Below are 25523 nucleotides of genomic sequence, written 5' to 3'. Positions count from 1 at the left end.
TCACAGAGGAAGACTCAGGGAAATTAAACAGGATTAAAACAGAGTTTATTTAATTCAGTGCAATGAAATCTCAGCTAGGGGCAGAATCATCGAATCGTTTAGTGTTGGAAAAGACCTTTATAGATCACAAAGTCCAGCCATAAAGATGTTTCTCTGGGGAAAGGCAAGCCCCTCTACGCACTTCGGCCTCCAGATGAAAGGGCCCCCAGCTTTCCTCGAGAACGCCACGCATATGCCAGGAACTCTGCAGGGGCCCCAGGCCACCTCCTCGGGGCCGCGGGACGACGAGGCCTGGCCTACCCTTACCCTGGCCGGCGCCGAGGTCAGGCCTCTTGCGGTGGGGGCAAGTGAGAAGGGCAGCACCAGCCCTGCAGCGGGCAGAGCCGGGCGGGGGCCACGGCTTCCGCCCGCCCTCGGGGAGCGCTGCAAATGCGCGTGGCACCTCCCCTTTGTCGAGAGGTGGCTTGGCCTCGTCGGCTTGCCGTAGCGGGGCCGGCGGGGAGCCGCTGCCGTTACCGCCGCCCGCAAGCCTGCCTGTGGGAATTCCGTGCTGGTAGTGCCAGGCCGGGCCGCCGCGATGGCGCAGAACGGGCCGAGTGTCACGCTGTCCCTCACGCTGCCTATCACCTGCCACATCTGCCTGGGCAAGGTAATGGTCCCCCCGCTGCCCCTTCATCTGAGTCCTCGCCTGCAGGCGGCCCGGTGGTGGGTACGGGGAAGGGAGACGGAGGCCCGCAGCCCTGAACCCACTAGATTTGTCTCTTTAAGGGGATGCAGCTCTGCGTTGGGAAAAAAGTTGAGATATGGGGTCCCATCTCCAAGGTGGGGGAAACGCGGGGGTGAGTAATGTCTCTTCTCGGGGTAGTGAGAGGTCCCTCTCCCCGCCTCGGGGAGGAGAGGATCTCGTCTCCCATGAAGGGCCTTTCCCACCTGCGAGCGAGCCGTGCGGCCCCCTGGTAGGAGTCTCTCGGGGGCTGTTGGAGAGACCCCAGTCCTTGAAGTTGCCCCCGCTCGGAAACATGGGTATGTGGCTTCCAGGGTGACGATTTGAGGTTGGGTGGGGTTTTTTGTTCTGTTTTGGGTTTTTCCCTTCCGGTATCAATAGGATGATCTCTTAGAACAGTACGTGAGTTTGTGTTTGAGCGTAGTGCTTTGTCGTAGAGGACAAATGAAAGAAAAACGGGATGTATCGCCAAGTGGATTTAAAAAGTATTGAGCAGAACTGCCGCAATGTGCAGAAGCAGTTTCCATTTCCTCCGTCTGACTTGTTCTTGGTCGCTTTTTCATCTCCCTCGGGAAACAGAAGGCTCTTGCTAATCTGTTGTTGTCTAAAAGCCCCAGAGCTAATTTCATAGCTGTCACTAATTGCTTCTTTGTACGTTCCCCACTACTCTTTTTTTCTTGTTTCGTTGCTCTCCAAAACAGAATAAACCTCTTAAAGCACAACGGTAATTACAAGGGAAGAAATAGCCTTTTATATTTGTACTCTGGCATTTACTGCTTGGTTTTCTTGTACCTCATGTGGCCTTTAAGATCTTCCCTGATGGAGTGATAACCAAAGAATGGGCACTTTTGATTGTACAAAGTAGGTGTAGTACTGGTAGTGAAAGTAGTGGAGCATCTCCTTTTTCTCAGCTCTTAACAGAGAGAGATACTTTTAAGAACCGCATTTACATATTTCTTAGCGTTTCTGTGGAAGATGAGCAAGACTTCCTGGATGTGGTCCTGTTACGTCTTGTTTCATATTTTTCTGTTTAATAAAAATGGAGAACGCAAATTTACTGTGTCTGTAATTCAGAGTGGATACTCTTGAAAAGAGGAGAGTGAGATTAAACTGAATCTGATCCTAGTGATTTTCTAATCTAAACACTTGGTAGATTCACTCATGGTTTGCTGTAAAGCCACTGTTTCATATTTCCACTTCTTTTCTGAGGTTGGTCAGGAAGAGGTTTCCATAGTTTTCTTACTTGGTGTCTTGCACTGAGGGTAATATATTAACTCCATATAAGTGATCTAATAAAGGTACTTGAATGCTTTCCTTTCTAGATGCGTGAAGCTGCCAAAGTTGGCAGCTCTAGACAGCCTTTTTTTAAAATACATATCTTTGTCACTATCTTGGAACTTCATGAAAAAACTTAATCAGAAAAAGCACTTCTCTCGAGAGTAAGGCCAGAAGAAGTTATTTAAGGGAAAAATCTAGTTTTGTCCTGCGTTGTAGGGGGCTGCAGAAAGCCTTATGGAGGGTTGACATATTCTGATACGTTCATGTTTGTAGCATAGGCTTCAAATTGAGTAGAAGGCCCACCCTACAATCCTCTTGTTGCTTCTGCAAAATTTGGAAAGGACTGCCTGCAAAATAGGAACTATTCAGTGTGCATAATTGTAAGAAAATGTTGAAGAGAAATTCACTCGGTAGTATTGACCGCTCTTTTTAATGAAGCAAAAATCTTCAGGGGGCATACAGACTTTAGCCCATTTTGTTAGTGTGAATGGTGTCATTAACTGTATTGACAAGATGTGCAAATAACCATTTATAATAAGAGTTAATTGATTTGGATACATTTTGTGTTTCTTACCTGAATGTTCTTTTAACATAGTCTGGACTATCTTCTAACATATCACTGTTCCTAAGTAGTAAGCAGATCAGAAGCAATCTGAAAGACCAAAGGTCCTTCTTGTTGGTTTTGGTGTTGACAGCTTACTTAGGCTTGAGCACATGATTCTGTGTGCATTGAAACATCCTTAAGATGTCTGGGAATTCGTGGCATCACTCTGCCTGCTTTTCCATGTGCCTGCTCCTCTGTTAATGCTGCTTGAGGGTCCAGAGATGCCTTCGAAGTGACCTATCTGTATGTGTGATTTTGGTCTGCATAGCAATCACTTTATGTGTAAGGGGAAAAATTAGAAAGTTGCTCACCTACCTGATCAAGCCTTCTCAAAACAGCTGTAGTCTTTCTAGAAATTATAGTTCATTTAGAAACTGAAACTGTGCTGTAATTTAAGCTAAATGCTTCTTTAATGAATATGTCACAATTTACCACCCCTTCACAGGGGTTTGTCACAGTCAGTGGCTTAGGGACCTGGTGAAAGGCAGTGGCACCCCTAGCCATTGTGTGACATTTCAATAGCAGCTTCTACTGTTGTGTCATGGATTACTTTGTGTGGATCCTGAGCCAACAAAAGCATACAGCTCAGCCCTGAAATGAAACTTGCAAAGGTGTGTAAATCAGAAGCACTGTACCCTGGAGAGAAATAAATGTGACTTACTATTTTGCTAGAGATATAGAGTAATCATTCACTTGCAAGAAGTGCGCTTCCATGTCAGGTTTGGGGTAACTGAGGGTCTCTTGCTCCCTGGGGGCAGACCTGCCCTCCTGAAATGTCTTTTCCTGTTTGGATTATGTTATGCTTTTCTGCTCTGTATCCTGTCATCGCTGTCCATATAACTATTCTCTGGCTGCTTCTGAGTAAGAAAGAAGTATGGCTAGAGAAAAAGTTGTTGGTTGTTTTTCCTTCAGGCTGCTAATGAAAAAGCTGGTGAAAGCTCTTTCCTAGTGAAGCAAAGCAGTAGATAACAAGATTTAAAAAAAAAAAACGCAATTGAAATTATAATATTTAAACATTTCCAAAGTATTGGGGTGATAATACTTGCATTAATCACAAAAAAGCCTCCTTAATTACAGGTGAAACTGTGCAGACACAGTGAGAAATTCCTTAGTGTGTCTCTATTCACAACTTCAGTAATTTGAGTTTCTGTTTGTGTATAGTTAAAGTCTTCGGCTTCCAGGACTGTCATGGGAGGTTTTAAAAATGCTGTGAATCATGTGATGTAGTAAAGGCATAGAGAGTAAACCAGAGAAGAAGCTGAAAAATTTGGGTCTGAATTCAGACCCATGTGTGTTTCAGTAGTAGAGCAGTTGGTTCTTATCTTGTGCAACACTGTTTGTATGGGTACAATTACTACAGGACCCATCTAATCTGTTTTCCCAAGTGTTTTTTGGCTATATTTTCCAGTAGCTTGCTTCTTCCTGTCAGCATTTTATTTTTCCTTTTCTACTTTAACTACTTCAAATAGAATGAAAGAGGAAGATCTTGCGCATGATGAGGTTTTCTTTTAAAGTTGAAATGATTCTCTTGAAGTGCAACACAGTAGAATCTAAAGTAATAGCTATTGATACTTCCGTGTCTCAAAACAGTTTCTTGGACAAAGAAAGGGGTAGAGGAAAACCAAGTAATCATTTTTAAGACTCCTAGCACAGATACTAATGTTAAGTCTTAAGAGTGAATATTACAGTAAACTGTAACAGTAGCTGCCATAAGACGTAAGTATAGGGGAAAGTCTTTTTCTTCTGTTTTGTATTTGGTCCCTCTATGCATACTTACTTTCAAACAGGGTTTATAGTTAAATGACAAGAGACAATAATGTATATTCATTAATATTTTCTAAAAGTTTGTTTACCCTCCTGTTTTGGAAGGGTTGGAAAAGCTTCTTGAAAGGATCTGTGTCTGATTGGAATATTTAATCCTTCAGTTAGCAGCCTCGTTCATGGGTAATGACTTATTTAGTAGCAATGCATATCTAGCAGGAGGTTTGAATTAGTGATTGCTGGTTCATGTTTCTGCTCTGTGGTTTTAGCCCTTATCCTTTTTAAAGCTGATTTCCATGAAGCTGATTATGTGCAATCTAGAGTTAATCTGTAACGCTATCCGTTTCAATGATACCTTTTCCAAGGCAAAGTGCTGGTTGTTGCCAGGAGCAATCCCTCATTCCCTCACTTTCAGAAATCAGTTAATGCCTGTCTTTTGGTCTCCTATCTAGGAAGGCAAATGCACTTCGCTGGAATGGTTGACTGCAGTTCTTGGAGGTTGTGGGTTGAAGGAAGGGTTTCTGCCACACTATACATTAATGAGCTCTTGCAGCCAAGGACCTTAGGTTTTCAAAAATGGGTATAGCTTTGATGCCTTCAGTAATGGAGGAGTTTGGTGTTGTGAGTCAGGAGGTCACTCCAAGTGAGCCGTGTGAAACAAGGGTCTCTTTCCTGCATGACCAGAGTTGCACTGAGATGTAGTGTATTTTCATATTCTGTTGTTACCTGAAAAGAGTTTTAAAGTATTCATAGTTTCTTTCTGTTGGCTTTTCTTTTGCATCTCTTTTTTTATTTCTTTTTTTCTTTTCCTTAATACTGAAAGGTCCGTCACCCAGTCATCTGTGTCAACAACCACGTGTTCTGTTCCATTTGTATTGAAGTGTGGCTGAAGAACAATAATCAGTGCCCAGCTTGCAGGATTCCCATCACACCTGAAAATCCTTGCAAGGAAATTATAGGTAAGGACAGCTTTAGGCTTTGAAATAACTTACTTATACTTACTGCTGGAGGAGATATTTTTTAATCCAAAGATGCCTGGATATTTTTTCCTCTCTGTTTTGTTTGGGTTTTATCAGCATCTAAAGAAAATCTGACTTTAAATCTTTCCAGAAGCATATGTAATAGCTACAAGATAAAAATTCCACAGATGATGTGTATGTTAAGGGCTAGATTATTCAGAAGCAGCAAGTATCCCCTCACTTTAGTGATTGTTTTTAAATCTTGGGTGGGTGGTGGCTTTAACTGAAGAAAGTGCATCTCGCTTGAAGTAATCTACCTATGCATTGCAACCTGTTGACCTAAGAGAATAGGTCAATATTTAACTGAGGAATAGTGTACTTAAATCCAGAATCTTAAATGAGTATGTGGTCTTTTTTCTTTTTATTCACCATTTCTTCCCTTTTGCTTTATTTTGCAAAAAGGTCTTTTAGCACAGAAATAAGACAGGGCTACCGCACCTGAATGAGGATTTGAACTTCACCAGAGCTAGGAAATGGTAGAATCGTTGTTTGACATGTCAGCTCACCTATTTGGTTCTGAGGGAAAAATATATTTGAACATTCTCTACTTTAGAAACTTACACGATCTTGTACTGATAAAATAAGTGCTTGGTTCCTCCACCCTTAGCTCTGTTTTAACAGTGTGGTCTTAAATAAGATAGGATTCTGTCAAGCAAAATTAGCCTGTTTAGCCTGTTGTGAAAGTGAAGGGGCTTTAAATCTCCCACGGTGGAAGATTGGTACAATATTAGTTGTTGGTAATATAAAAAGCACTATAAGGTGGATTACTAATATTGAACTGACTGAAAAGAAACAGTATTAACTTTTCTGTCATTCTGTGCTGCTTTAAGGAGGAACGAGTGAAAGTGATCCTATACTTAGTCCAGCAGTCAGAAAACACCTACGTAAAGCAAGGCTTGAATTGCTCCACAAAGAGTATGAGGTAAGAATATGGGGAGTGGTGGTAGTAATTCTGCTAAAGGCATGGTGGTATTCATCCCATGCTACAGATAGCCAAGTACAGCCAATTCTGTAGTTTTATGGGAATTTCAAGTGGTATGTGAGAGTTTGCTTTTTTTTTGTGGTTGGTTGTTGCAGTGCAAATGCAAACAATTCCTTGTTGCTCAGGGAGATTAAATTTATATTTTTAAGACTATTGCCCGCTCTAACCTTCTGGCATAGGTTAATTTTTATTCTTATTACTTTGTTTTTTTCTGGAAGGGAGTGAACACTTGGAAGTTTATCACCACTCTCCTACCTGAAAAACACTCTTAGGAACAAGGTAAAAAGCTGTTAATAAGGAACATGCTTAGTTTTGGGTTTTTTCAGCTGTTAGTTCCTTAGTAGCAGGAAGAGAGTAAGAGAGAGGAAATGGACATTGTATATATCCTTAACAGGGGGGAAGGAAGGGCTTAGGGTACAGACTTGCCTGTAGCTCATCTTTTGTCTTCTATGAAAGGAATCAGGAGAAGGAGGTCTCCTGCCTTTCTACTGAATCAACTACAAAAGCACACAGATAGGCACAGGATAACATAAATCTCTTGCAAAAAGTAAGTGTTTAAAATGGTTGTTCTCATGCTGGGGGAAAAATAAATTAGTTTGATTATTTGTGCAAATATGTCTTGGCCATATGTGGCCTCCTTTAGTAATCTCATCTTGAGCAACTGAAGTATTTAAGCTGGTGAACAATGCAGAAGTTACATTTTCAGGCTAAATTACTTATTTTATTCCTATAACAACAGGCTTTCAAATGTTTCGGTTTTCTGTGGCTTCAGACTGATACAACTAAGAGCTTTGTTCTTTGCATTTTGAGAATCTTTCCTAAGATGTTAACTATGTTTGTGTAGCTGGAGCAGCCCATTCCAGGCCATTTTGAATCCTGACATTTTCAGTACCTGAACATGTGATGCTTCAGAATTATATGAGAAGCATTCTCAAATAGCAGCAAATGAGTCAGCAGAGGACAACCTTAAGAACACTCTTGATACAAGAAATCCTCCCACAAAGTCCCCTAATAAGAGATTCATGCTTTGAAGCTTTTGGTCTACCTGCCAGTTTGTTCAGGGTCCTTTATGTAGTTAAGGGATTCCCTTTACTAAAACCTTTGCTATGGTTGAGAGTGAGGTTGATTAAAATCCTGCCTAGAGCACAATACATAAGCGTACTTAGATGTATGTGTAATTGAAGGCATGCATCTGGGCTTACCAGAACTCATGTTTCTAAAGAGCTGTGGGAACTTGCCAGTATTACTTAATTAATCTCAAGCATCATTTTAATTCCTGTGAATTTCTGACACCTTTAGGATGAAATAGAATCATTACAAAAAGAAGTGGAAGATCTGAGAGGTAAAAACCTCAGTTTACAGACACAGCTAAAATCTCTTCTGGATCCTATGGCATCAGCTTTGTCTTGCCAAAATGAGAAAACTAGCCAGTCAGCAAATGAAGCAGGTACCAGTGGCCCAGAAACCCCAGAGGAATGGAGCAAAAAGCTGAAAACTGCCAATGATATATATGAAAAAGTGATGGATAATGTGGAAAAGCTAAAAGAGGTAATAAATAACCTTTCTCCAGCTGTTTTGTAGTGTAACTGTCTTGCGTTACTTAAAGGGGAGTGAAAGCTAGTATGACCTCTGGGTGCTTCATAGATCCAGGGGAAAAAAAAAAAGAAAAATTAGAGTTCTAGTGATTCTTGATATATCATAGTATTCCCATATAGCCTTTGCAAGTGTCAGATGTTATTGCTTGTTCCAGTGAGTCTTGTATGTGACTCTTTTTCAACTCCTCTGTCACTCTGTGACTGGGTAATTGGATTATAGTAGCACTTGTCACAGTATTGATGATCAGATTTTTCAGACTTGCAATAATCTATATGATACATCTATTTTACAATATTCAGTGGCCAAACACATCACAGTTGGCTGAGGCAGATTTTGCACTATTGCCCTCCCCACTACCCAATATTTTTGGTGCAATTTGCTGAGACAGAGTAACTTGACCCTTTGACTGAAAATAGACAAGCTTCAGCATTTTATGACCAGAAGATCCTTTACTGGAAACCTGCAGCTTTTTATACATCTTTAATGTAATATAAAAGAAAAAAGCCTGGTACCACAGAAGAAGGCATTCAGGATATAGTCATGTGAAAATACATCTAAATAAAAATACCTTGCAAAATCTACCTGTGGATGCAAGAAGGATTCCTCAGACATTGGAGAAGAGTGAAATTTCAAGATTAATTTGGAAGGCAAGGTGAAAAGAACTGGACATGGATTTATTCAGAATGCCACCTTTATTTTTTTGCTTAACAATGCTGGGCTGCCATCTGCAAAAGCAAAGCATGTTTAGGACTTCTTTTTTTCTTCCCCTCTTTGTAAGCATTAATAGTGTGTACACTTTTTCTGTGCTACAGACTCAGAGGCCCACATTATACAGTTCTGTCATTCTGTTGTTTTTAATGGGACACTTCCAGATTTGCCTCTAAAGCTTATTCTGGCCCTGATTGGACTGTGCGATAAACACTAAGAGGAATAAACTGTGTTTCCAGAATTAGCTTTTTCAGACCCAGAATTCAACTTTACAGGCTGGGACGCGTCATCTGCCTTCCTAAGAAGATCCCAGGAGCTTCAAGTCACTTGTAGCAGGCTAAGGGGGATTTATAGCAAGGAGTTCTCGTCTGCCTAATTTTTTGGTTTGAGTTAGGTTGTTCTTTTTCCATAAAGGTAAACTGTACTGCTTTTTTTGCCTTTTTTTTTTCAGTTGGTTTGGTTTTGATGGGGATTTTTGGTTTGGTTGGGGTTTTTTGTTGGTTTGGTGTTTGGTTTTGTTTGGTTGGTTTTTGTTTATTTGTTTTCATATTGAGAAAGGTTTTTAACTTTTCCCCTGGATAAGTAGAAGGAAGAATATAGCAGAGACAGAGGGAATGGTGTGTTTGGCTGTTTTTCCAGCAGCTGTAGCAAGAAAAGGGGTTTAAGTTAATGGAGTCTTTCAATTTGATTGTTAGATCAGAACAGAGGTTTAGATGGATTTTAGGGACCAAGTCTTAAACTGTAATTATAAAATCATATAAGTTGTAAAAGACCATTAAGATCATCAAGTCCAACACTCTCTTCCCCATCTGTTTCCTGTTCAACAGCTGCTTAGTTCCAGAAGTACCTAAAGTCACTTAGCTCTTCTTTCAGACATTATTTTCTCTTCTGAGCATGCACTGACCAACACCACTCTGAACAGCAAGACTTCTTTCCCACCTACACTCAATTTGAAACTTTCTTACCTCCTGAAGTACCTGACCCAGGAGCTTCAGCCATCCATTGCTTCCTAGTGAGACAGGGTCCCTCAAAGTGGCAATTGCCATGACTTTCTGTTTAAAATAAGGTTGAGTCGAGAAATAGCAGCCATCTTTATAATCTGATGTGGTGTCATAAGCGTGGAAGTCAAGATACAAACTCAGTAGCAGAAATACTATACAAAGTACACCCATTAGTAATGCAGTTATGCGAATTTACTAATCTAGACATGCTGGAAGTGAGGATCCCTTGCAGATTAATGGCATGAAGGATAATGCACTCTGGAAAAAAGGACATCAAAGAGATTCAGTCCTGCCTTGACATGTGCCAGGTGGATGCCCTACCTGCCAACACTATGCAAGTCATGCAATTTCCTCTTTGATTGTGTGGCTGGGGAAACCATGTCATGGAAAGAGAGAAAGGTCTTGACCATATTGTCAAATGCTTTGATACCTTCTTGCAAGTGAGGTGTTCTGGATTCTTATTCATTGCTTTCAGGACAGGGGGGTTTGTGCTTTTATTTTTTAAATACCAAATAGTTGACACTCAGGCACCCAAGCCCTGGGCTTATCCTTCCCATTCCTTCTTTACCGGAAGTCTTTTATTTGCTCTTCCTGCCCCTAGGAATATTGTGGTGTTGGAGGGGTGGGGGGTGTTGGTTTGGTGAGGCTTTTTTTCTGCTTCACACTGGCTTAGCCACACCTGGAGACGTTGCTGGGGGTATTTGTGTATTTGAAGTTTTATGCCTCTCTTCTTGCACTGTTTGATGCTTCTGGAAAAAATACACTTCACTGACGAGCCCAATTGCATAGTTTCTTCATAGATTCAGAGAATACCAGGTTGGAAGGGACCTCAAGAATTATCTAGTCCAAACTTTTAGGGTAAGAATATAGTTTAAATGAGATGGCCCAGCACCCTCTCAAGCTAGGCTTTGAAACTGACTAATATAGGGAAATCCACCACCTCCCTTGGGAGTTTATTCCAATGTCTAATAGTTCCAACAGTGGTTTGTTTTGTTTTGTTTTTTTCCCCTCTGGCATCCAGTCCAAATCTCCCAGTAGCAATTGGTACCCACTACCCCTTGTCTTTACTATGTGATTCTTTGTAAAACAGGAGTCTCTCTCCTCATGATAGCCACCCTTTATGTACTTGTATATGGTTATGAGGTCTCCCCTAAGCCTTCTCTTCTTAAGGCTGAACAAATCCAGTTCTCTCAGCCTTCCTTCATATGACAGGTCATCCAGTCCTCTGATCATTCTTGTGGCCCTTCTCTTGTAGCCTTCTTCATCAGACATAACTCTAGACCGTGATTCTGTTATGTGGAGGAAGCGTCATCTAACTGAGACTATGGATTACAAGTCATCATAAAATCATAGCATTCTTTAGATTGGAAGGGACTTCTAAAGGTGGTCCTGCTTTCAGCATCTGGAGACTGAGCAGACAGTGAAGTGCAAAGAGTACTTTCTGCTTGTTAGGATATTGGCATTCATTGCTCTGAAACACGACAGCAGGAAAACTTCTATGAAGTAACTTGTTAACAGGAGTGTCTGCTGAACTGAGGAGAAGGAATTGACCTCAATTCAAGAAGTAAGAAAGATTGTGAATCAGGATCCTGTCTTAATCACAATGTCCTGGAAGAAAGTGAAGAAAGACTGCAAATAGATTGTCATAATGGATTTGCATCCACAGGATAACTATGCTTTAAAAACATGCCAAAAAAGCCTAAGTAATCATACTCTGATTTGTAATGGAGGAAGCTGTTCAACATAGTTTTGCTGATACCTGCGCATTGTAATGTTAATGTACTTAACGTATTTAGTCATGTGGAAAAAGAAACATGGAATTGCCATTAGTATAGCTCCTTAATGACTTTCTGTGCTAACTAACATAGCTGTGTTTATTTCCCTAGATAGGACACTTGCGATGTATTTTGGGAATATAAATAAAAAATGTCTGTTCGCGATTCAGTTTTGCAAGCCATTTCCCATGGTGATTTTTAAGTGGTGTCCCTGTCTGAAGGCTGTTTCCTGCTTTCACATTTCTAGTTCTGTCTCTTTAAAAAAGAGAAACAGCTTGTCCTATAAATATTAGAAGTCATTTCTCATTTACTGTATACTTATTTTTTTCCTTTTCTTTTCCTTAGGCAAATAAGAAACTGAGCATGGAAAACAATAGCCTTTTAAGAGAGAATTTGCGACTAAAAGCTGAAGTGGATAGTAGATCACCCCAAAAGTATGTGAATATTTTAAAAGCTAACATATTTTATTGATAGACTGTTTAACTGTTGTAGGACTTTAACTTAAAACTGTGGTGGTGTATGTGGTGTTGAATATCTGTCTGCAGGTAGACTTTGGAATTCTTATTCTCATAAACCTAGGTGACAAATGCAACTTTCAGAATAGCTGCAAGACTACAGTGCGGGAATATGACATGACTACAAGTGCTATTCCTTGTATTTGCTGGCCAGTTTGAAGGGCTGGGTTTGCTAGTTGAATTGCACTGTTAACTTACTTTGTGTTATTGGGGACCTTCTAAATCTGGTATATGGTCAAAGTGGAAGGGTCTGTTACTGAGTGCAGATGTTCTAGTTGTTTGTATTTGATTTGATTTGGTTTTATTTTGTTCTTCCTTTTGCTGCCTTTGGGGTTTATTTAGGTTCCCCATTCAAGGAAAGTCCCTGATAGCTTTGTGTCTGGGCAAATTATAAAGAATTGAGCTTCTGCAGCATGAGAACATCATTCCCAGAACTGACACTTGTGTTTAATACTCCATATTAAAACAGTTAAACATCAACAATGACCTCAAAAAGCAGAAACTTTGCCATACTGATTATGACTGTGTGCTAAGGTACCTCTCTGTGGAAGTACTTTGTGAAACAATGTGTTCGTATTTAAAAAGTTGTGTGCCTTTCTTTTGTTGATTTTTCTACCTTTTTTTTTTTTGTCTCATTCGTTTGCAACTTGGAAAGCTAGACGTACCATTGGCTGAAGTTTTATACGGTGTTTTTGAGGAAAGGGGTTGTGAGATACCTGTGAGAAGAGAGCTCTCTGGATTTTGTTCTAGTTCGCAACTCACTGTCTGGAAGATGAAATTCATCCTTGCAGAGAGCTTGCTTTCCAGATTGCTTGTCATTCAAGACCACAACAGCATGATCCTTGTGCTATGCTGTTAAAAAGCATAAAAGTTCATTCTGCCCTGAAAGTCTCCTAATAAAAAAGATAGAGCCCTGTATAAGACCTTGACAATGGAGAGGGCTTTAATGGCATGACTAGCTTTCCTTATAAGATTTGAGAGTGAGTTGGCAAGGATGGAAAACTTGAAAAGTAAATAGGTGTAACTAAACAAATCTTATAAAAGAAGAGCTACAAAAGATCGGCTCATCTAACTTGAGTTTTACTTATGTCAGGTATACTCCCCAGTGGAGAGACCTTCCATTTTGCTAGCTTGAGTGTGATTTACCATCTTGTTGATGAGAAAAAATAGAAATCAGAGGGGCAAGGATGTGACAAAATAGTTTTTGTGGCAAGTGAGGTTGATTGTTTTCCCATCTTTTGTGAGTGTGGCCTAAAACAATAGCCAGGCACTTCCTTCTTTAGAAGCACAAATATAGTCAAGTGTTACTAGAAATTGGATAATATCAAGGTGTTTTTTGCCTTTGCACCCCAGATGCCAGCCAAATTTGCCTGTCTGTCTCTACTATTAAACTTTTTAGGCTCCAGAACAAATAGTCATGTTGGGAATGATCTTTGGCCCATGCTAACTCTACAGATGTATATGGGAATTGAGCATATGAGATGAATCAGGCTTAAACTGGATGAGGAGCAAACACTTCAGCGTTTGCTGTTTTCATCAACTTTGTTTTTATGTTGAGCCCGGGGTGATGAACTGCGAGAATTTAAGCATATGCAAAGAAAAATTTGTACTGGAAGAAAGCCTTCCACTTCAAATTTAGCAATTTTGATTCACCCTATTTATACTCATTCAGTTCTAGTCATACATTCCGGACTGAATTTGTCCAATTCTTCTTCACAAGTGTGATTTAAAAGTAAAATTCTCATTTACTTGGTTTTGCTGTACTCTCAAGACTCTCCCATATCTGTGGTTTTCTGAAGCAATAATGCTTGGATAGAATTGGGTACTAGATTCCAAATAAAGCCTCAGTGGCACTAATTAGAGCAGAAAAACTGTCTTGTGTCTTGCAACATCTTGCATTGATATCTTGCAATATCTTTTTTTGCTGCTTCTTTTCAATTGGCACTTCTAGCACAAATGGCCAGAACCACTTCTGCTAAGTATCTACTTGGAAAGTTACCTTCGTACCTCATTTTTCATTTGTGCTGCTTATGTCCCCTTCCAAAGTGTAGGACTTTACACCTGTTTCTTGGCTTTCATCAGGTTGATGTTTTGATGCACGTGTCCAGCTTGAAACACTTACGTTAAATTCCAGTCAGGTGGTAGGAAGTGTCTCTCATCTTAGTGTTGTTTGCAGACATTAAAAACAGTCTTTCCCTCTTGCAGTCATTAGTCTGGTCGATATTTAGGCCCAATCTAATACCCAAGAGATTTTTTTTTTTTTTTTAATGTTCTCCTGGACCTAATGGCAAACTTTAATAGTATCTAAAGGGTCTTTCAACTAGACTTCACACAGTTAAGAGGGGTTGCAATAACTGTGTTCTTACTTTGCTTATGAAATCAGAATTGAAGACATAAGCATTGGAGCCTGACAGTGTCACTATAATAAAACTTTTCTGTGCAGGTACACCAATTTGCCAGTTTCAGTGTACTTTATACAGAATTATCCAGAAGATAATTTTTGGAAAAAGTTTCTGAATGGCTCTTTAGTGCAATTTAAAATAGCTACCTGACTGGATCTTCGTAATTGAGGGCCACTACCATTGTTTTATTTGTCATGGGGGCTGGAGCTCCTCTTCTGTGAGGAACTAAAAGAGCTGGGTTTGTTCAGGTTGGAGAAGAGAAAGCTCTGAGGAGACCTTATTGTGGCCTTCCAGTATCTGAAGGGGGCCTATGAGAAAACTGGTGAGGGACTTTTTAGGGTGTCAGGTAGTGATAGGACTTGGGGGAATGGATCCAAGCTACAGGAGGATAGATTTAGATTTAGATTAGACATTAGGAGTTCTTTGCTATAAGAGTAGTGAGATACTGGAACAGGTTGCCCAAAGACTGGGGTGGAAGTCCCATCCCTGGAAGTTTCAAGGCCAGGCTAGATGTGGCTCTGGCTAACCTCATCTAGTGGAAAGTGTCGCTGCCCATAGCAGGGGGATTGGAACTAGATGATCCTTGAGGTCCCTTCCAACCCTGCCGATTCTGTGATTCTATATTTCCTAGCTTCAGATTGTCAGGTACAGACTTATGCTTAAGCAACTGGTTAGATAACTAAAATTTGTATAAAATGTCTTTTGAAAGGATTTGCCTCTGTTCAGTCCCTTTACCACAAATAAAGTTAATTTTGTGCATAATGGTACTAGAGCTAAATGTCACAATATAAGTAGAGTAGGCTTTGCTTTATAGCAAAGGAAACACTAATGGCAGGTGAATGATCCCTTTCTAATGTAGACTCTGTACCTCTGACATCACAGGAAAAACATAATTAGCCTTCTTCAGTGGCTAATGGTCAAAAACTTTCCTTTTATCATAGTCTTGAGTTGTTATTTATTTGTTCATGTCCATCAAAACCTGCTGGAAAACGTCATGTATGTCAGTAAAACCGACATTGTAGCCATGTCAGGGATTTTCACACTTGTTTTAATTGATGATGTTGATTGATTAGATTTTTTTATTATTATTATTTTACTTTTTTTTTCCTGAAACGTTTCCAAGAGTAGACCTTCACCAGAATACCATACCACCATATAGTTGGTATATGCTCAAAAGCAAGTAGAGGTAAGTTTCTTGCTTGGATTCTTACCAAAGACCTGTGTTGGTCCCTCATTTCTCAGGCAAATCAAACTGATTGTTTGGTGGTCGTTGTATGCTCTTTCTTTGCTTTTCCCTTGAAGGAATTTCAGTGACTTCCATTTTCCTGATACAGAACAGGAAAACTTCTAAAACTTAAGTTTCACAGGATAATAAATCCCTATTGCTTCCAGCTCTACTTAAAACAGAAAACTGTTAAGTTTATTGGCAAGGCACAATAGATCTAAAAGCATTTTTGGCAAAGGGATGTTTGCTTTTTACCTGAAGGAAAGTAACTAGCAAGTCCATCTACTCCAGGGTATAGTGTATTTTATGAATGGTTAGATTCAAATTAGCTTGAACCAGACTTCTAGGCTTCCTAGGAGTCTTTTCCCTAAATATTTAATTTCTTCTGCCAGTTAAAATCCCTGTCTGAAAAAGTATCTGCAACATGAATAAAATTGTTGTGTTACCTCTTTTCTCTGGTTTTGTGAGTTATTTTATTGTTGTTGTTTTGTTGTGTAATTTTTTCCTCCCCTTTCTCCAGTTTTACTGTTATCTTGTCAAGATTTGTGACTTCAGATACTTGTACACTGAAATCTAAGGCTGTTGGCTTTTTAGGTCATTTTGTACAATATTCAATTTTTATCTAACACAAATACTTCCATTCGTGCCAGACTATTTGATTCAGTCCGTATTTCACTGAGCCTATGAATAGACTTCTAGTAACCTGTGTCCAGGATGCAGACACAGTAAGAATGCTGCTGTCTTTCTTGATAGAAAACTGGGTTTCTTCCTCAGCTCCCTGCAAGCTTGATGTGCCAGAGCAGTGGCCATCATCAAAGACCAGCTGTAGTTTAGCCTTAAAAGTAAATAGGAGAAAATGCTATTTAGTAGCGTTCAAAGCAGCTTTGAGTTCTTAAGTCATAGTATTAAAACCTGAGGAAGCACCCACTCCAGGAGTGAAGATCTAAACTTTAAGCAAATGGGTAAGGACATTGAGGTCTCATTGCTTGGTTTTGTGGGTGATTGCAGTCATTCTGAATGATCCTCTCTGTCTTAAGCCATTCACCAACCTTGAGTATGATGTCTTTCCTACATGGAAAACCAGGACTGTTTCACTGAAAGATGTTAAAGAGCTTGAGAGGCATTGCATGTTTGTCTGAATTCACCCAGTTTCCTAAGTGAAAGGTAAGCTCTTTTCAAAGAAAGAATCTTGGATGTTCTGGTTAAATCCTGCTGCTGTAGTCATCCAACAAAGAGTGAAGTTTAACCTTACGTATGTGATGTGAAGGAAGTGGATTTCCCTGATGCTCAGGAGAGGTTTTATGAGGAAAGTCATGTGTTTTCAGATGGGTTTGTACTTTGTGAACTGTGATGGGGGAAATTTACTGCTCAGTATTTGCTCATATTGAAAGTAACATGTTCTTTTACAAGCTTAGTAGAAACATTTGCTAGAGCTTATTTTCTACCTCCTTCAAAAAGGAGCTATTCTGTAGAGTGGAAGGGTTATACCTAAGACTTCAGTGGAATCAAAATCTGTTACTGATTCATTTATTCGTGACATTAGATCTTAAATAGAGCAGCATGATTGAGGTCTATCTCTTGACCTTTTTTTTTTTTTTTCTTTTGTGCTTCCTAGTAAAAGGCCCCATTGGACAACAACTGTTTGTTTTTTCTTCTTTGCCTATTCAAATACGACACACTTTTAAGGCAATTGTATATAACCTGGGATATTGTCAAAAAGTTGCGGCACATGACAGATCACCTTTCATAGTTGATGTAGAAGATGATTACAGAACTCATTCTTGTCCAGCTGCAGTTGGTACGTGATATCATAGAAGGGCTATAGAAATCAGTAAGGCTTTCAGCTATGGTGTTCATAAATTTCTTGGTCTAGATTGCAGAACCCAAGTGAAAAATGCGTATCTAAATGATGGAACTGGGTTTGGTTGTGCACTCTGGCATTGCCTTAGTCTTGAACAAGACTTGAACAAGTCCTGACTGTAAATTGACATTTCCACTTCTCACCCTTTGTTTCATTGGGAGAACTGATCATGGTAATGTATCTAAGCCACAGGGTGGTCCCCAGTCTGGGCCATCAGGTGATTAGAACTGGGGAGTCATCTTCTGCACCATCCTTACAGCTCCAGTCTTCTGCAAATGGTTATACAGGAAAACTGTTTGATGCAGCTGCTTACTATCCACAAAGATAAATACCTGTACAAGGTGGTGTAGTTTCAAACTGAGTTGGTGTGAGTTTAGGTCTCAACTAGACAGATACGCTGCAGACAGTGGTCACTGATGTATGAAAATAAAACCCGAAATCTGAATTTCTAGAACTGAGAGATAAGATGAAATTTGTGCTCTTGCAGGTGACAGACTATGAAAAACCCCAAACGGTTTCTAAATTAACATCTTCAGAAGTACTCAAACATAGCTGAGGGAACAGTTGTACAATGTGAAAGAGGGTTACTGAAACATTGTAGATACAACATTAGTTTCTCTTGCTCACTGTAGGTGAGAGCTGACTGCAGCTTTCTGGTTAGTGTCAAGTTACAATGATGCTAGGACAAGAAGGAAAACTCTGATTGATGAAAGGTGCTGACATATGGGATTCAAGCACTCATCTAGACATGCATTGTCACCTCAGACACATCCAATGAGGATGTAAAACATCCAATATGCCTTCCTGGGGCTAGGAAATGTGATACAGGACCTATAGAACACCTGTACCCTTCCAGAATCATAGATGGAGGCCAACGGTCATGTAAAAGATCTTAGGCCATCTTAAATGTCACTACGTGTCTGTGTTGAAGAATCCAGAATGTCTTTATATTCACACGATCATAGAATGGTAGGGGTTGACAGGGACCTCCCGGGATCAAGTCCAACCCCTCTGCCAAAGCAGGATCACCTAGCGCTGGTCACACAGGAACATGTCCAGACAGGTCTTGAAAGGTCTCTAGAGAAGGAGACCCCACAACCTCTCTAAGCAGCATGTTCCAGTGCTTCTTAGTTAAAGAATTTTTTTCCTCATGTTGAGGTGGAACTTTGTGTGTTAACTTTGAATGACCCCTAGTTTCTCTTGGCTTTTGGTTTTCTATGGAAAGGACATACTTGAAACAACTGCAGTGAGATACAAACTCATTGTTTAGGTGATACAACTAGAGAGCAAGACCTTAATACTGAAAACACTTTGCCCTTGTGTAAGGATATGAAAAGTGCTCTTTACCATGTGTGTACCAAATACCTTAACTTCTGCTGAAGAAGGTATCACCTTGTTAGCAAGTGTGAAATGGTACAAATGCTTGAGGAAAAATAATTTATCTAGAATGTTAGATCAAACCATAACTCTGTGGCTATGGCACAGCTTACTGTATATCTGGAGGGAGTGAAGAAGAAATCTCTGAGATGGGTTCTGGCTACTTTAACCGAAATGTATATGTCTTTTAAACCATTTGCTGACCTGCTAGAGCAGTCACTAAAACAACTGTGTCATACTAGGGAGGAGGAATTGGTTTAAACATTTGCATTGTAATATGGCTGTCTTAAAAATCCGTGTCCTTGAAAGTTTGGAAAATCATGCAGGTCTCAAAGACAGAACAGAAAGCGACTACTGTTCCGGTGCTTAACTGCAGAGGTAACTGTAAGCAGCAAGTCATACGCTCCATTTCTGAAATCCAAAATTCCCAAGCCCATCCCTCTACAACAATTAACATAGTGGTGATGCTATTTGGCTTTGAACCACACACCGTGGTGTGGGGTTTTTTTTTAAACTGAGAACACTTGTTATAAATGTTGCGCTTGAGTATACAGTGCTTGTTCCTCATAAGCAAATCTCAGGCTGTCACTAATGCTGTTTGCATTAAATAAACATATTGCACTGTTCTTCCATTAAAAAGGAATTGCCAGGTATGCATGTAAATGTAAACATATTCAATTTTTATGTCAAAGTGTCTGTTACAGCAGACCCCAGAAAATGTTGCTTTTTTTTATGTATGCATTTTTCCCCATCTCTGTTTGCTATTAAGTTAAATTCTGGGTTTGCATCATCTGTATATCCTTTAATAAGCAGTGTAGGGTGAACAGGTCTTTTAAAGAGAAAGGCAAAATAAATGCTTTTGGATCACCCTAGGAAGTAGGAAAGATCTTATTTGGGCCTTGCTGTGCTACAATGGCTCCTTCAGTATTCGAAACCAAAATCTGAGTTCCTTTTACTGATGTAGGGAATAAGCCAAAATGTGTTGTGTAAGGGAATACTTATATGAGGGTTATTTCATTGTAACCTCCTTCACTTGAAAACAAAATTGAATCGTTCTTGAGCAGTGACTCTGCTTTTATCCCATTTCATAGAGGAGAGGGAGGAAGTCTTGTGCACCCTTTCTCCCATTCTTCTCTTGCATGCCACCATAAACAGTGGAACAGCTTTAATCAATTGAGAAAACTTGATACCCATAGAGTAAGCAAATGAAAATGGTCTGCCTTCATTTTTATGACAACAAAGGTAATTGAGTAGAGGTCTATGCCTTGATAGACTTCCAATCCGGCTAGCTACTTTTAGGGGGGAGAAAAATAAGCAAACATTCCTATTCTAAATATAAAACTGCTACTTCACTACTTTGTGTACAGAAAGCAGTGAGTGGCACATACACAAACTCTGTGGAGATCTGATCTAATTTAAAAAGTGGTCAAGTAGCAGTTCTGTTAAAAAAAAAAAAAAAAGGCTTAGACTGCTCTGTGAATCTTCCCCACCACTGAACCATCTCCATCAAAATCTTCAAAGTCCACAGCCAAGTGGTGAAATACGTGAGTAGAGCCGTTTGCTCATGCCCAGTTTGTTTTGGGGCTTGTGATACTTGTTATTCCCTTCTCAAACTGCCCACTTAACTATGATTACAATTGTCAGCATAGAGCTGTTTCCTACTACTGTGGACTCAAGAATCAAAAAAACTAAATACAGTTCAGTTCTTTGCTGGAAAGGCACACATAGATTCATGGATATTTTGCCAGCATAGTCACAGGCCACAGACAGACCACCTTCAGACCTCGCTGGTCTAAGGGCTGCAGTGAGAGCATTGTATGGAAGGGGTGAGGGGATGGAATGCAGAAAGTGAAAGGGGAATTCCCTGTGACTGAAAGGTACTGAAAGAGGGCTAGACAGCCAGAACAAAGAAACAATTCCAGATAGTGTTTGTGCTTGAAGAGTGAGTATAAACTTACGCTGTAACGTGGAACTGCAAGATGGACAGCAGAGGTTCATGTAAACTCACATACAAAATTGTCATTTCTTTGTGATAGAAAACCTTAAGTGTCAAAGTTGTAGGGTAGCTGCAGGTCCTTTTCTCCTTCCTAATAATACCAGAACCTTAATTGTTTTTTCTTACTGTAAATTGAAAGCTTCAAATGGAGATGGAAATTCCCCAGTGCCCAGCTGTCAGTGGCAGGTTAGAATTAGTCAGGCCATATAGCTGAAACCTTCACTTGCCCTCTGGGGAAGGTCAGTCTTGAAAGCTGGTGGAGGATGGGGGGAAGGCAAGTCTGTATCTTGGCAGCTGAAAATGTGCTCGTGTTGAAATCCCCACAAACACACAACTTTTACAAACCACAAGTGGCAGCATGTTTTTTTTTATTGGAGTCAAGGAAGAAATAAGATTGTTCTGGTTGTAAAGCCCAAGAAAACAAGTAGCTCTGAAGTAAGTGGAAGTACATCCACATGACAACCAAGGAAAAGCTGTATATCTAACAGGAATATAATTGAAATGGTCGATATAGGTATTTAAACCACCTCAAAGGACTATTGCAGTTTCTGAATTTCATATTGGTATTTTATATTTGACAAGGTGACATTGTGTAAGAAATGTATTGTAAAACACTGCCATACTGTAGGAAAATGATTGAATGTAAATATTTCAAGATGTGGACCACTGTTCAAATGTTATCATAAATCTATGCCATTGTTTTAGGGGATAATTCTTCATGCATATTTGAGTTGAACCGATAGGAGCAGCCCCTGCAAGGGTAATCTTCTTGCTACTGCCTTACTACAACTGCTAAATTTCATTTTGGCTTTTCAGATGTTTCCTTCTACCTGTGCGTTACAGATGATGTTTTTTTTTCATAACTAGCAGAGAAAAGTTCTGACTTATGTTTTTAAATTAACACAGTGCTTAATAGCTTTATTCCTGAAATGAGTTCACAAAGCACCATGACAATGTCATTTCCAGGTTTAATATTTTCTTTCTTTTTGAATTCTTGCAGGTTTAGTAGGTTTACAGTAGCTGCACTTCAGTCCAGAGTAGAACAAAGTGAACGTGAAATGAACCGTCTGAAAAAGGCCCTGGAAAGAAGTGATAAATACATCGAAGAAATGGAGTATCAACTTTTACAGCTGAAAAACACAGGTGAAGGAACCCAGACAGTGAGCACAGTTAGTGAGAGAGCTCTTTCCACAGATGCTAAAGGAGCTGAGAGCAGTGAAGATACAACATGTTTGAAAACCCAAGTTGAGGAGAAAAAAGCTTTGACTACCAGTCAAAGCCCTGACAGTCTTGAACAGCTGAAACGTGGTAGAACTTGTTCCAGCTCTACTAGTCAAGATGGTTCAAATAATTCAAATACCCAGTGTCCCCCAAAGAAAGAACTATTTCCAGGATGTCATGGGGCTCTCCTGGATGAAAATACTACAAATATGGATGCCTGCTTAGAAGAGCAGTGGAATAAAATTGAGGAATGTACCCCATATAAGGATGAAGAACTTTATGACCTTCCACCACCATGCACTCCTTTTCTGTCTCTCAGTCGCCTTCGGCTGAACACTCCTGATGGAAAAGAAAATGCAAGGACACTATCAACATTCCTGAGAAAACTGAAATTCGAAGAGTTTGGTGACACTTCAGATGACTGTAGCAAAGATTCTCCAGAACACAGCACAAGCAACTGTAATAGCAAAAAGAAGTTAAACTGTTTTACTACAGGAAAATCAGGTTTTTGGGGGACATGCCCAACAAATTTTGCTGAGAACTTAGATTTTGATGAATCAGAGCAAAATTCAGTAGCTGGTCAGTCAGATGAGCCATCCACAAAGTCCAGTGATAAACCAAGTTCTTCCTTACCTAAAAGGTTACATACTCTCTGCTCTTCTGAAATTAATCGCACAAGAACCTCCAGTGAGGCATCTATGGATGCTGCCTACCTCGATAAAATTTCTGAGTTGGACTCAATGATGTCCGAATCAGACAACAGCAAGAGTCCATGCTATAATTTCAAGTCCTCTGATCTTGATAATTCTTCGAAGCCAACAGAGCACTCTGAGCTTCTGAATGAAACTGAGAAGAAACTGGAAGAGATGAATGAAGAACAGAGTATCAAGTGTCCAGAGACAAGTGACCTAACAGTTGACAGAACTGGGTGGAAGCCTGCTACATTTTCCATCCTCTCTCCATCTGAGCAAGATATGAATGACCACTTTCCACTGTTTCCAGGCCAAAACATAGTAACTGGTGATACCAAACCTCCAAACTGTTTATTTCAAAGAGACTTTTCCCAGAGTTTGCTATTCAGTAACTCACAAAGGTTGTCTGAGGAACAAAAATTCAGTTCTTGCTTTTTAAAGATGTCATCTGACCTGCATAATCAGCTTAATCCTCCTTGGGTGTCTTCCTTTATAGCTGAAAGGAAAAATAAAAATGTCAGTCAATCGACCAAGAGGAAAATTCAAAGCAGCCTTTCCAGTGCTAGTCCATCAAAAACCACCAAAAACTGACTCTGCTTGGAAATGGGACATGACTCAAAGACTTCAACCTGAAAATGTTTAATATTTACAGGTGAACTTAATTTTTAATGACTTCAATGCAATCTGATCCTGTCTTTTTTGACTGTGTGAAAACTGAACATTCGCTTGCCCATTACAAACTCTTTCCTAGGGAAGAATCATGCTAGATTCTTTCTTTGGCTAGGCATTTTGTTTACTTGGGGGTGGGGGGTGCTGTTTCATTGTTTTCAGGTTACATGATCTTCCAATTGTGACCACAGTTAATGGCTCCCTTGAACAGGACAGATTTGAGTGGTCTTGTCAAATAAGTCATTTATGGAAAATTTTGTTTTAAAGGCTACATTTCTCGTTCCTGAAGATTACATTTTGTGAACATAAGGCAGCTACTAGCTGGATGTCCTATGGATGCCATAAAACTTGCCTCCCAGAGGAAATGTTGGTGCTTGGACTGTTTCATAGCACTGTAGTGAAATTTGGTTTAGGTGGTTTTAATGTAAGCATCCCGTTTGTTTGTTGTTTTTTTTTTTTCTTTAGAGTTACAGCACTTCACTTAGAAAATGTCTTTTTAACACTCCAGACATGGCTTGTATTTCTTGAAGTCAAGCACATTCCCAAAAAGCATTGTTATTCAAAAAGTGTTCAGTATGCCTGGATAGACCATAAAAATGGGTTTGTATGCTAATGGCTTGTTTACCTAATGTGCACTGAACATTTTACATTAATACTGTACCATTTTACATTAATACTGCATGCTTTTCTATGTGAATTGAATAAAACATGTTATAAGCACTGCAATCCTTGATCTTGCTTCAAATATTGAATTAGCAAAAAAAGAATGGGGAAACATTTTTTTCGTAATTTGGAAAATATCAAAAGTTTTGTAAAACATAAACCTGAGTTTGTTCACTAAAAAGAAAAGAAATAGTCGAATTTCCCTTCCTCCTCCTTGTTAGACATATTACCATTCCAGTGTCAGCATCAATACACTTGATGGAAATGGCTTTCAGCCTCTCTGGAGGTGACTCTTCCATAAAGTATTGCATAGGTCAACATAATGTGATGGCCTACTACAGGCAGGAGGGCTAATTAAGCAGCAGAGCAAAATTGGTTTCTTTGCATTATTGTGTTTAAGGGTTTGTGTTTTTTTTAAGGGCATATTTAATTGCAAGATGCAGGGGTTTTTCTTTCTAGATAGGCCTCTGATGGTATGTCTTACAAATAGACATCCTCACTTCATCAATACCTATGATATGAAAAATCCATACAGTGCCTTTTGTCCCTTTGGAAAGAGTGATAACCACTTGAAAAACTTCAATAGACTGGGTGATCTTTTGTAAAGTGAAGCCCTGTAAGGGGTTTGAACAAGAACTGCATTTCACATAGTGATGTGTGCATGCACGTATGAAGTTGGTGCATTCGTTCTGAAATAGAAATTTCTTTGTTGAGAAAAAAGCTTTACCAAAAAATAATCATTCAATCCATACATGCAAGGACCCTTTCCTGGTGACAGGAAGGATGGCATTGTGCTTTCATGTACTGCTTTCAGTATACCTAGCTTTAATCTTCACAGAGATGACTAGTTACTCAGCTTTAACTTACAATTTTCAGAAGACAACAAAACCAGCTGGACATGAGTTGTTACTTGATTGGATTAGTTTTATTAATAAGTCTAAAAGTGCCATCTTGATTTAACTCTTTGGGAGAAGAGACAAGGGTGTCCTAAATACATTTCTAATACTTTGTTAAAATATTATATTGCGGAAGAATCACAAAAATGCAGTAAAGAAGTGATAAGATCATTGTTTTGTTTTATTGTGGGTTGGGAGAGTATGCATTTCTGGGCTTCATTGTATACTCTGGTACACTTCTGATACACAGGTAATTTTCAGTGATAGGAACATTAATGCATCTGGTATTGCAGCTGAAATCAAGCTAAAAGAATTTTTTTTTCCATGCTATTTTCTAGTCTTTTGGACAGGAACACCGCTTTTGGGCTTGCTCTTCAATATGGTTATTTTGACTACATGTCATGCAACTTGAATGGATAGAAGAGCTGAGACTAAGCTTAAAAAAATGCTGAAGGTCATAAATTTCATATCTTATTCTCAAACAAGGACAGAGAGTGAGACATTTGAGTCCAGGTACTGGCTTTTCACTTGGAACTGTTATGGGAGCACGTACTTGGT

General features: G+C 39.6%; 1 protein-coding gene across 1 annotated transcript; it reads left to right on the top strand.

The window, feature by feature from the left end:
• Positions 1 to 577: 577 nt before the first annotated feature.
• Positions 578 to 23328, top strand: OBI1 (ORC ubiquitin ligase 1). Its single transcript, XM_054389778.1, has 6 exons — positions 578 to 649; positions 5191 to 5326; positions 6217 to 6308; positions 7668 to 7916; positions 11794 to 11882; positions 21825 to 23328. The coding sequence occupies exons 1-6, from the start codon at positions 578 to 580 to the stop codon at positions 23326 to 23328; spliced, it is 2142 nt and encodes a 713-aa protein (XP_054245753.1).
• Positions 23329 to 25523: the final 2195 nt, after the last annotated feature.

This window comes from Indicator indicator, chromosome 1, assembly GCF_027791375.1.
Source record: "Indicator indicator isolate 239-I01 chromosome 1, UM_Iind_1.1, whole genome shotgun sequence".
In the NCBI taxonomy this organism is placed as follows: domain Eukaryota; kingdom Metazoa; phylum Chordata; class Aves; order Piciformes; family Indicatoridae; genus Indicator; species Indicator indicator.
This window is presented reverse-complemented; position numbering and strand designations above follow the sequence as displayed.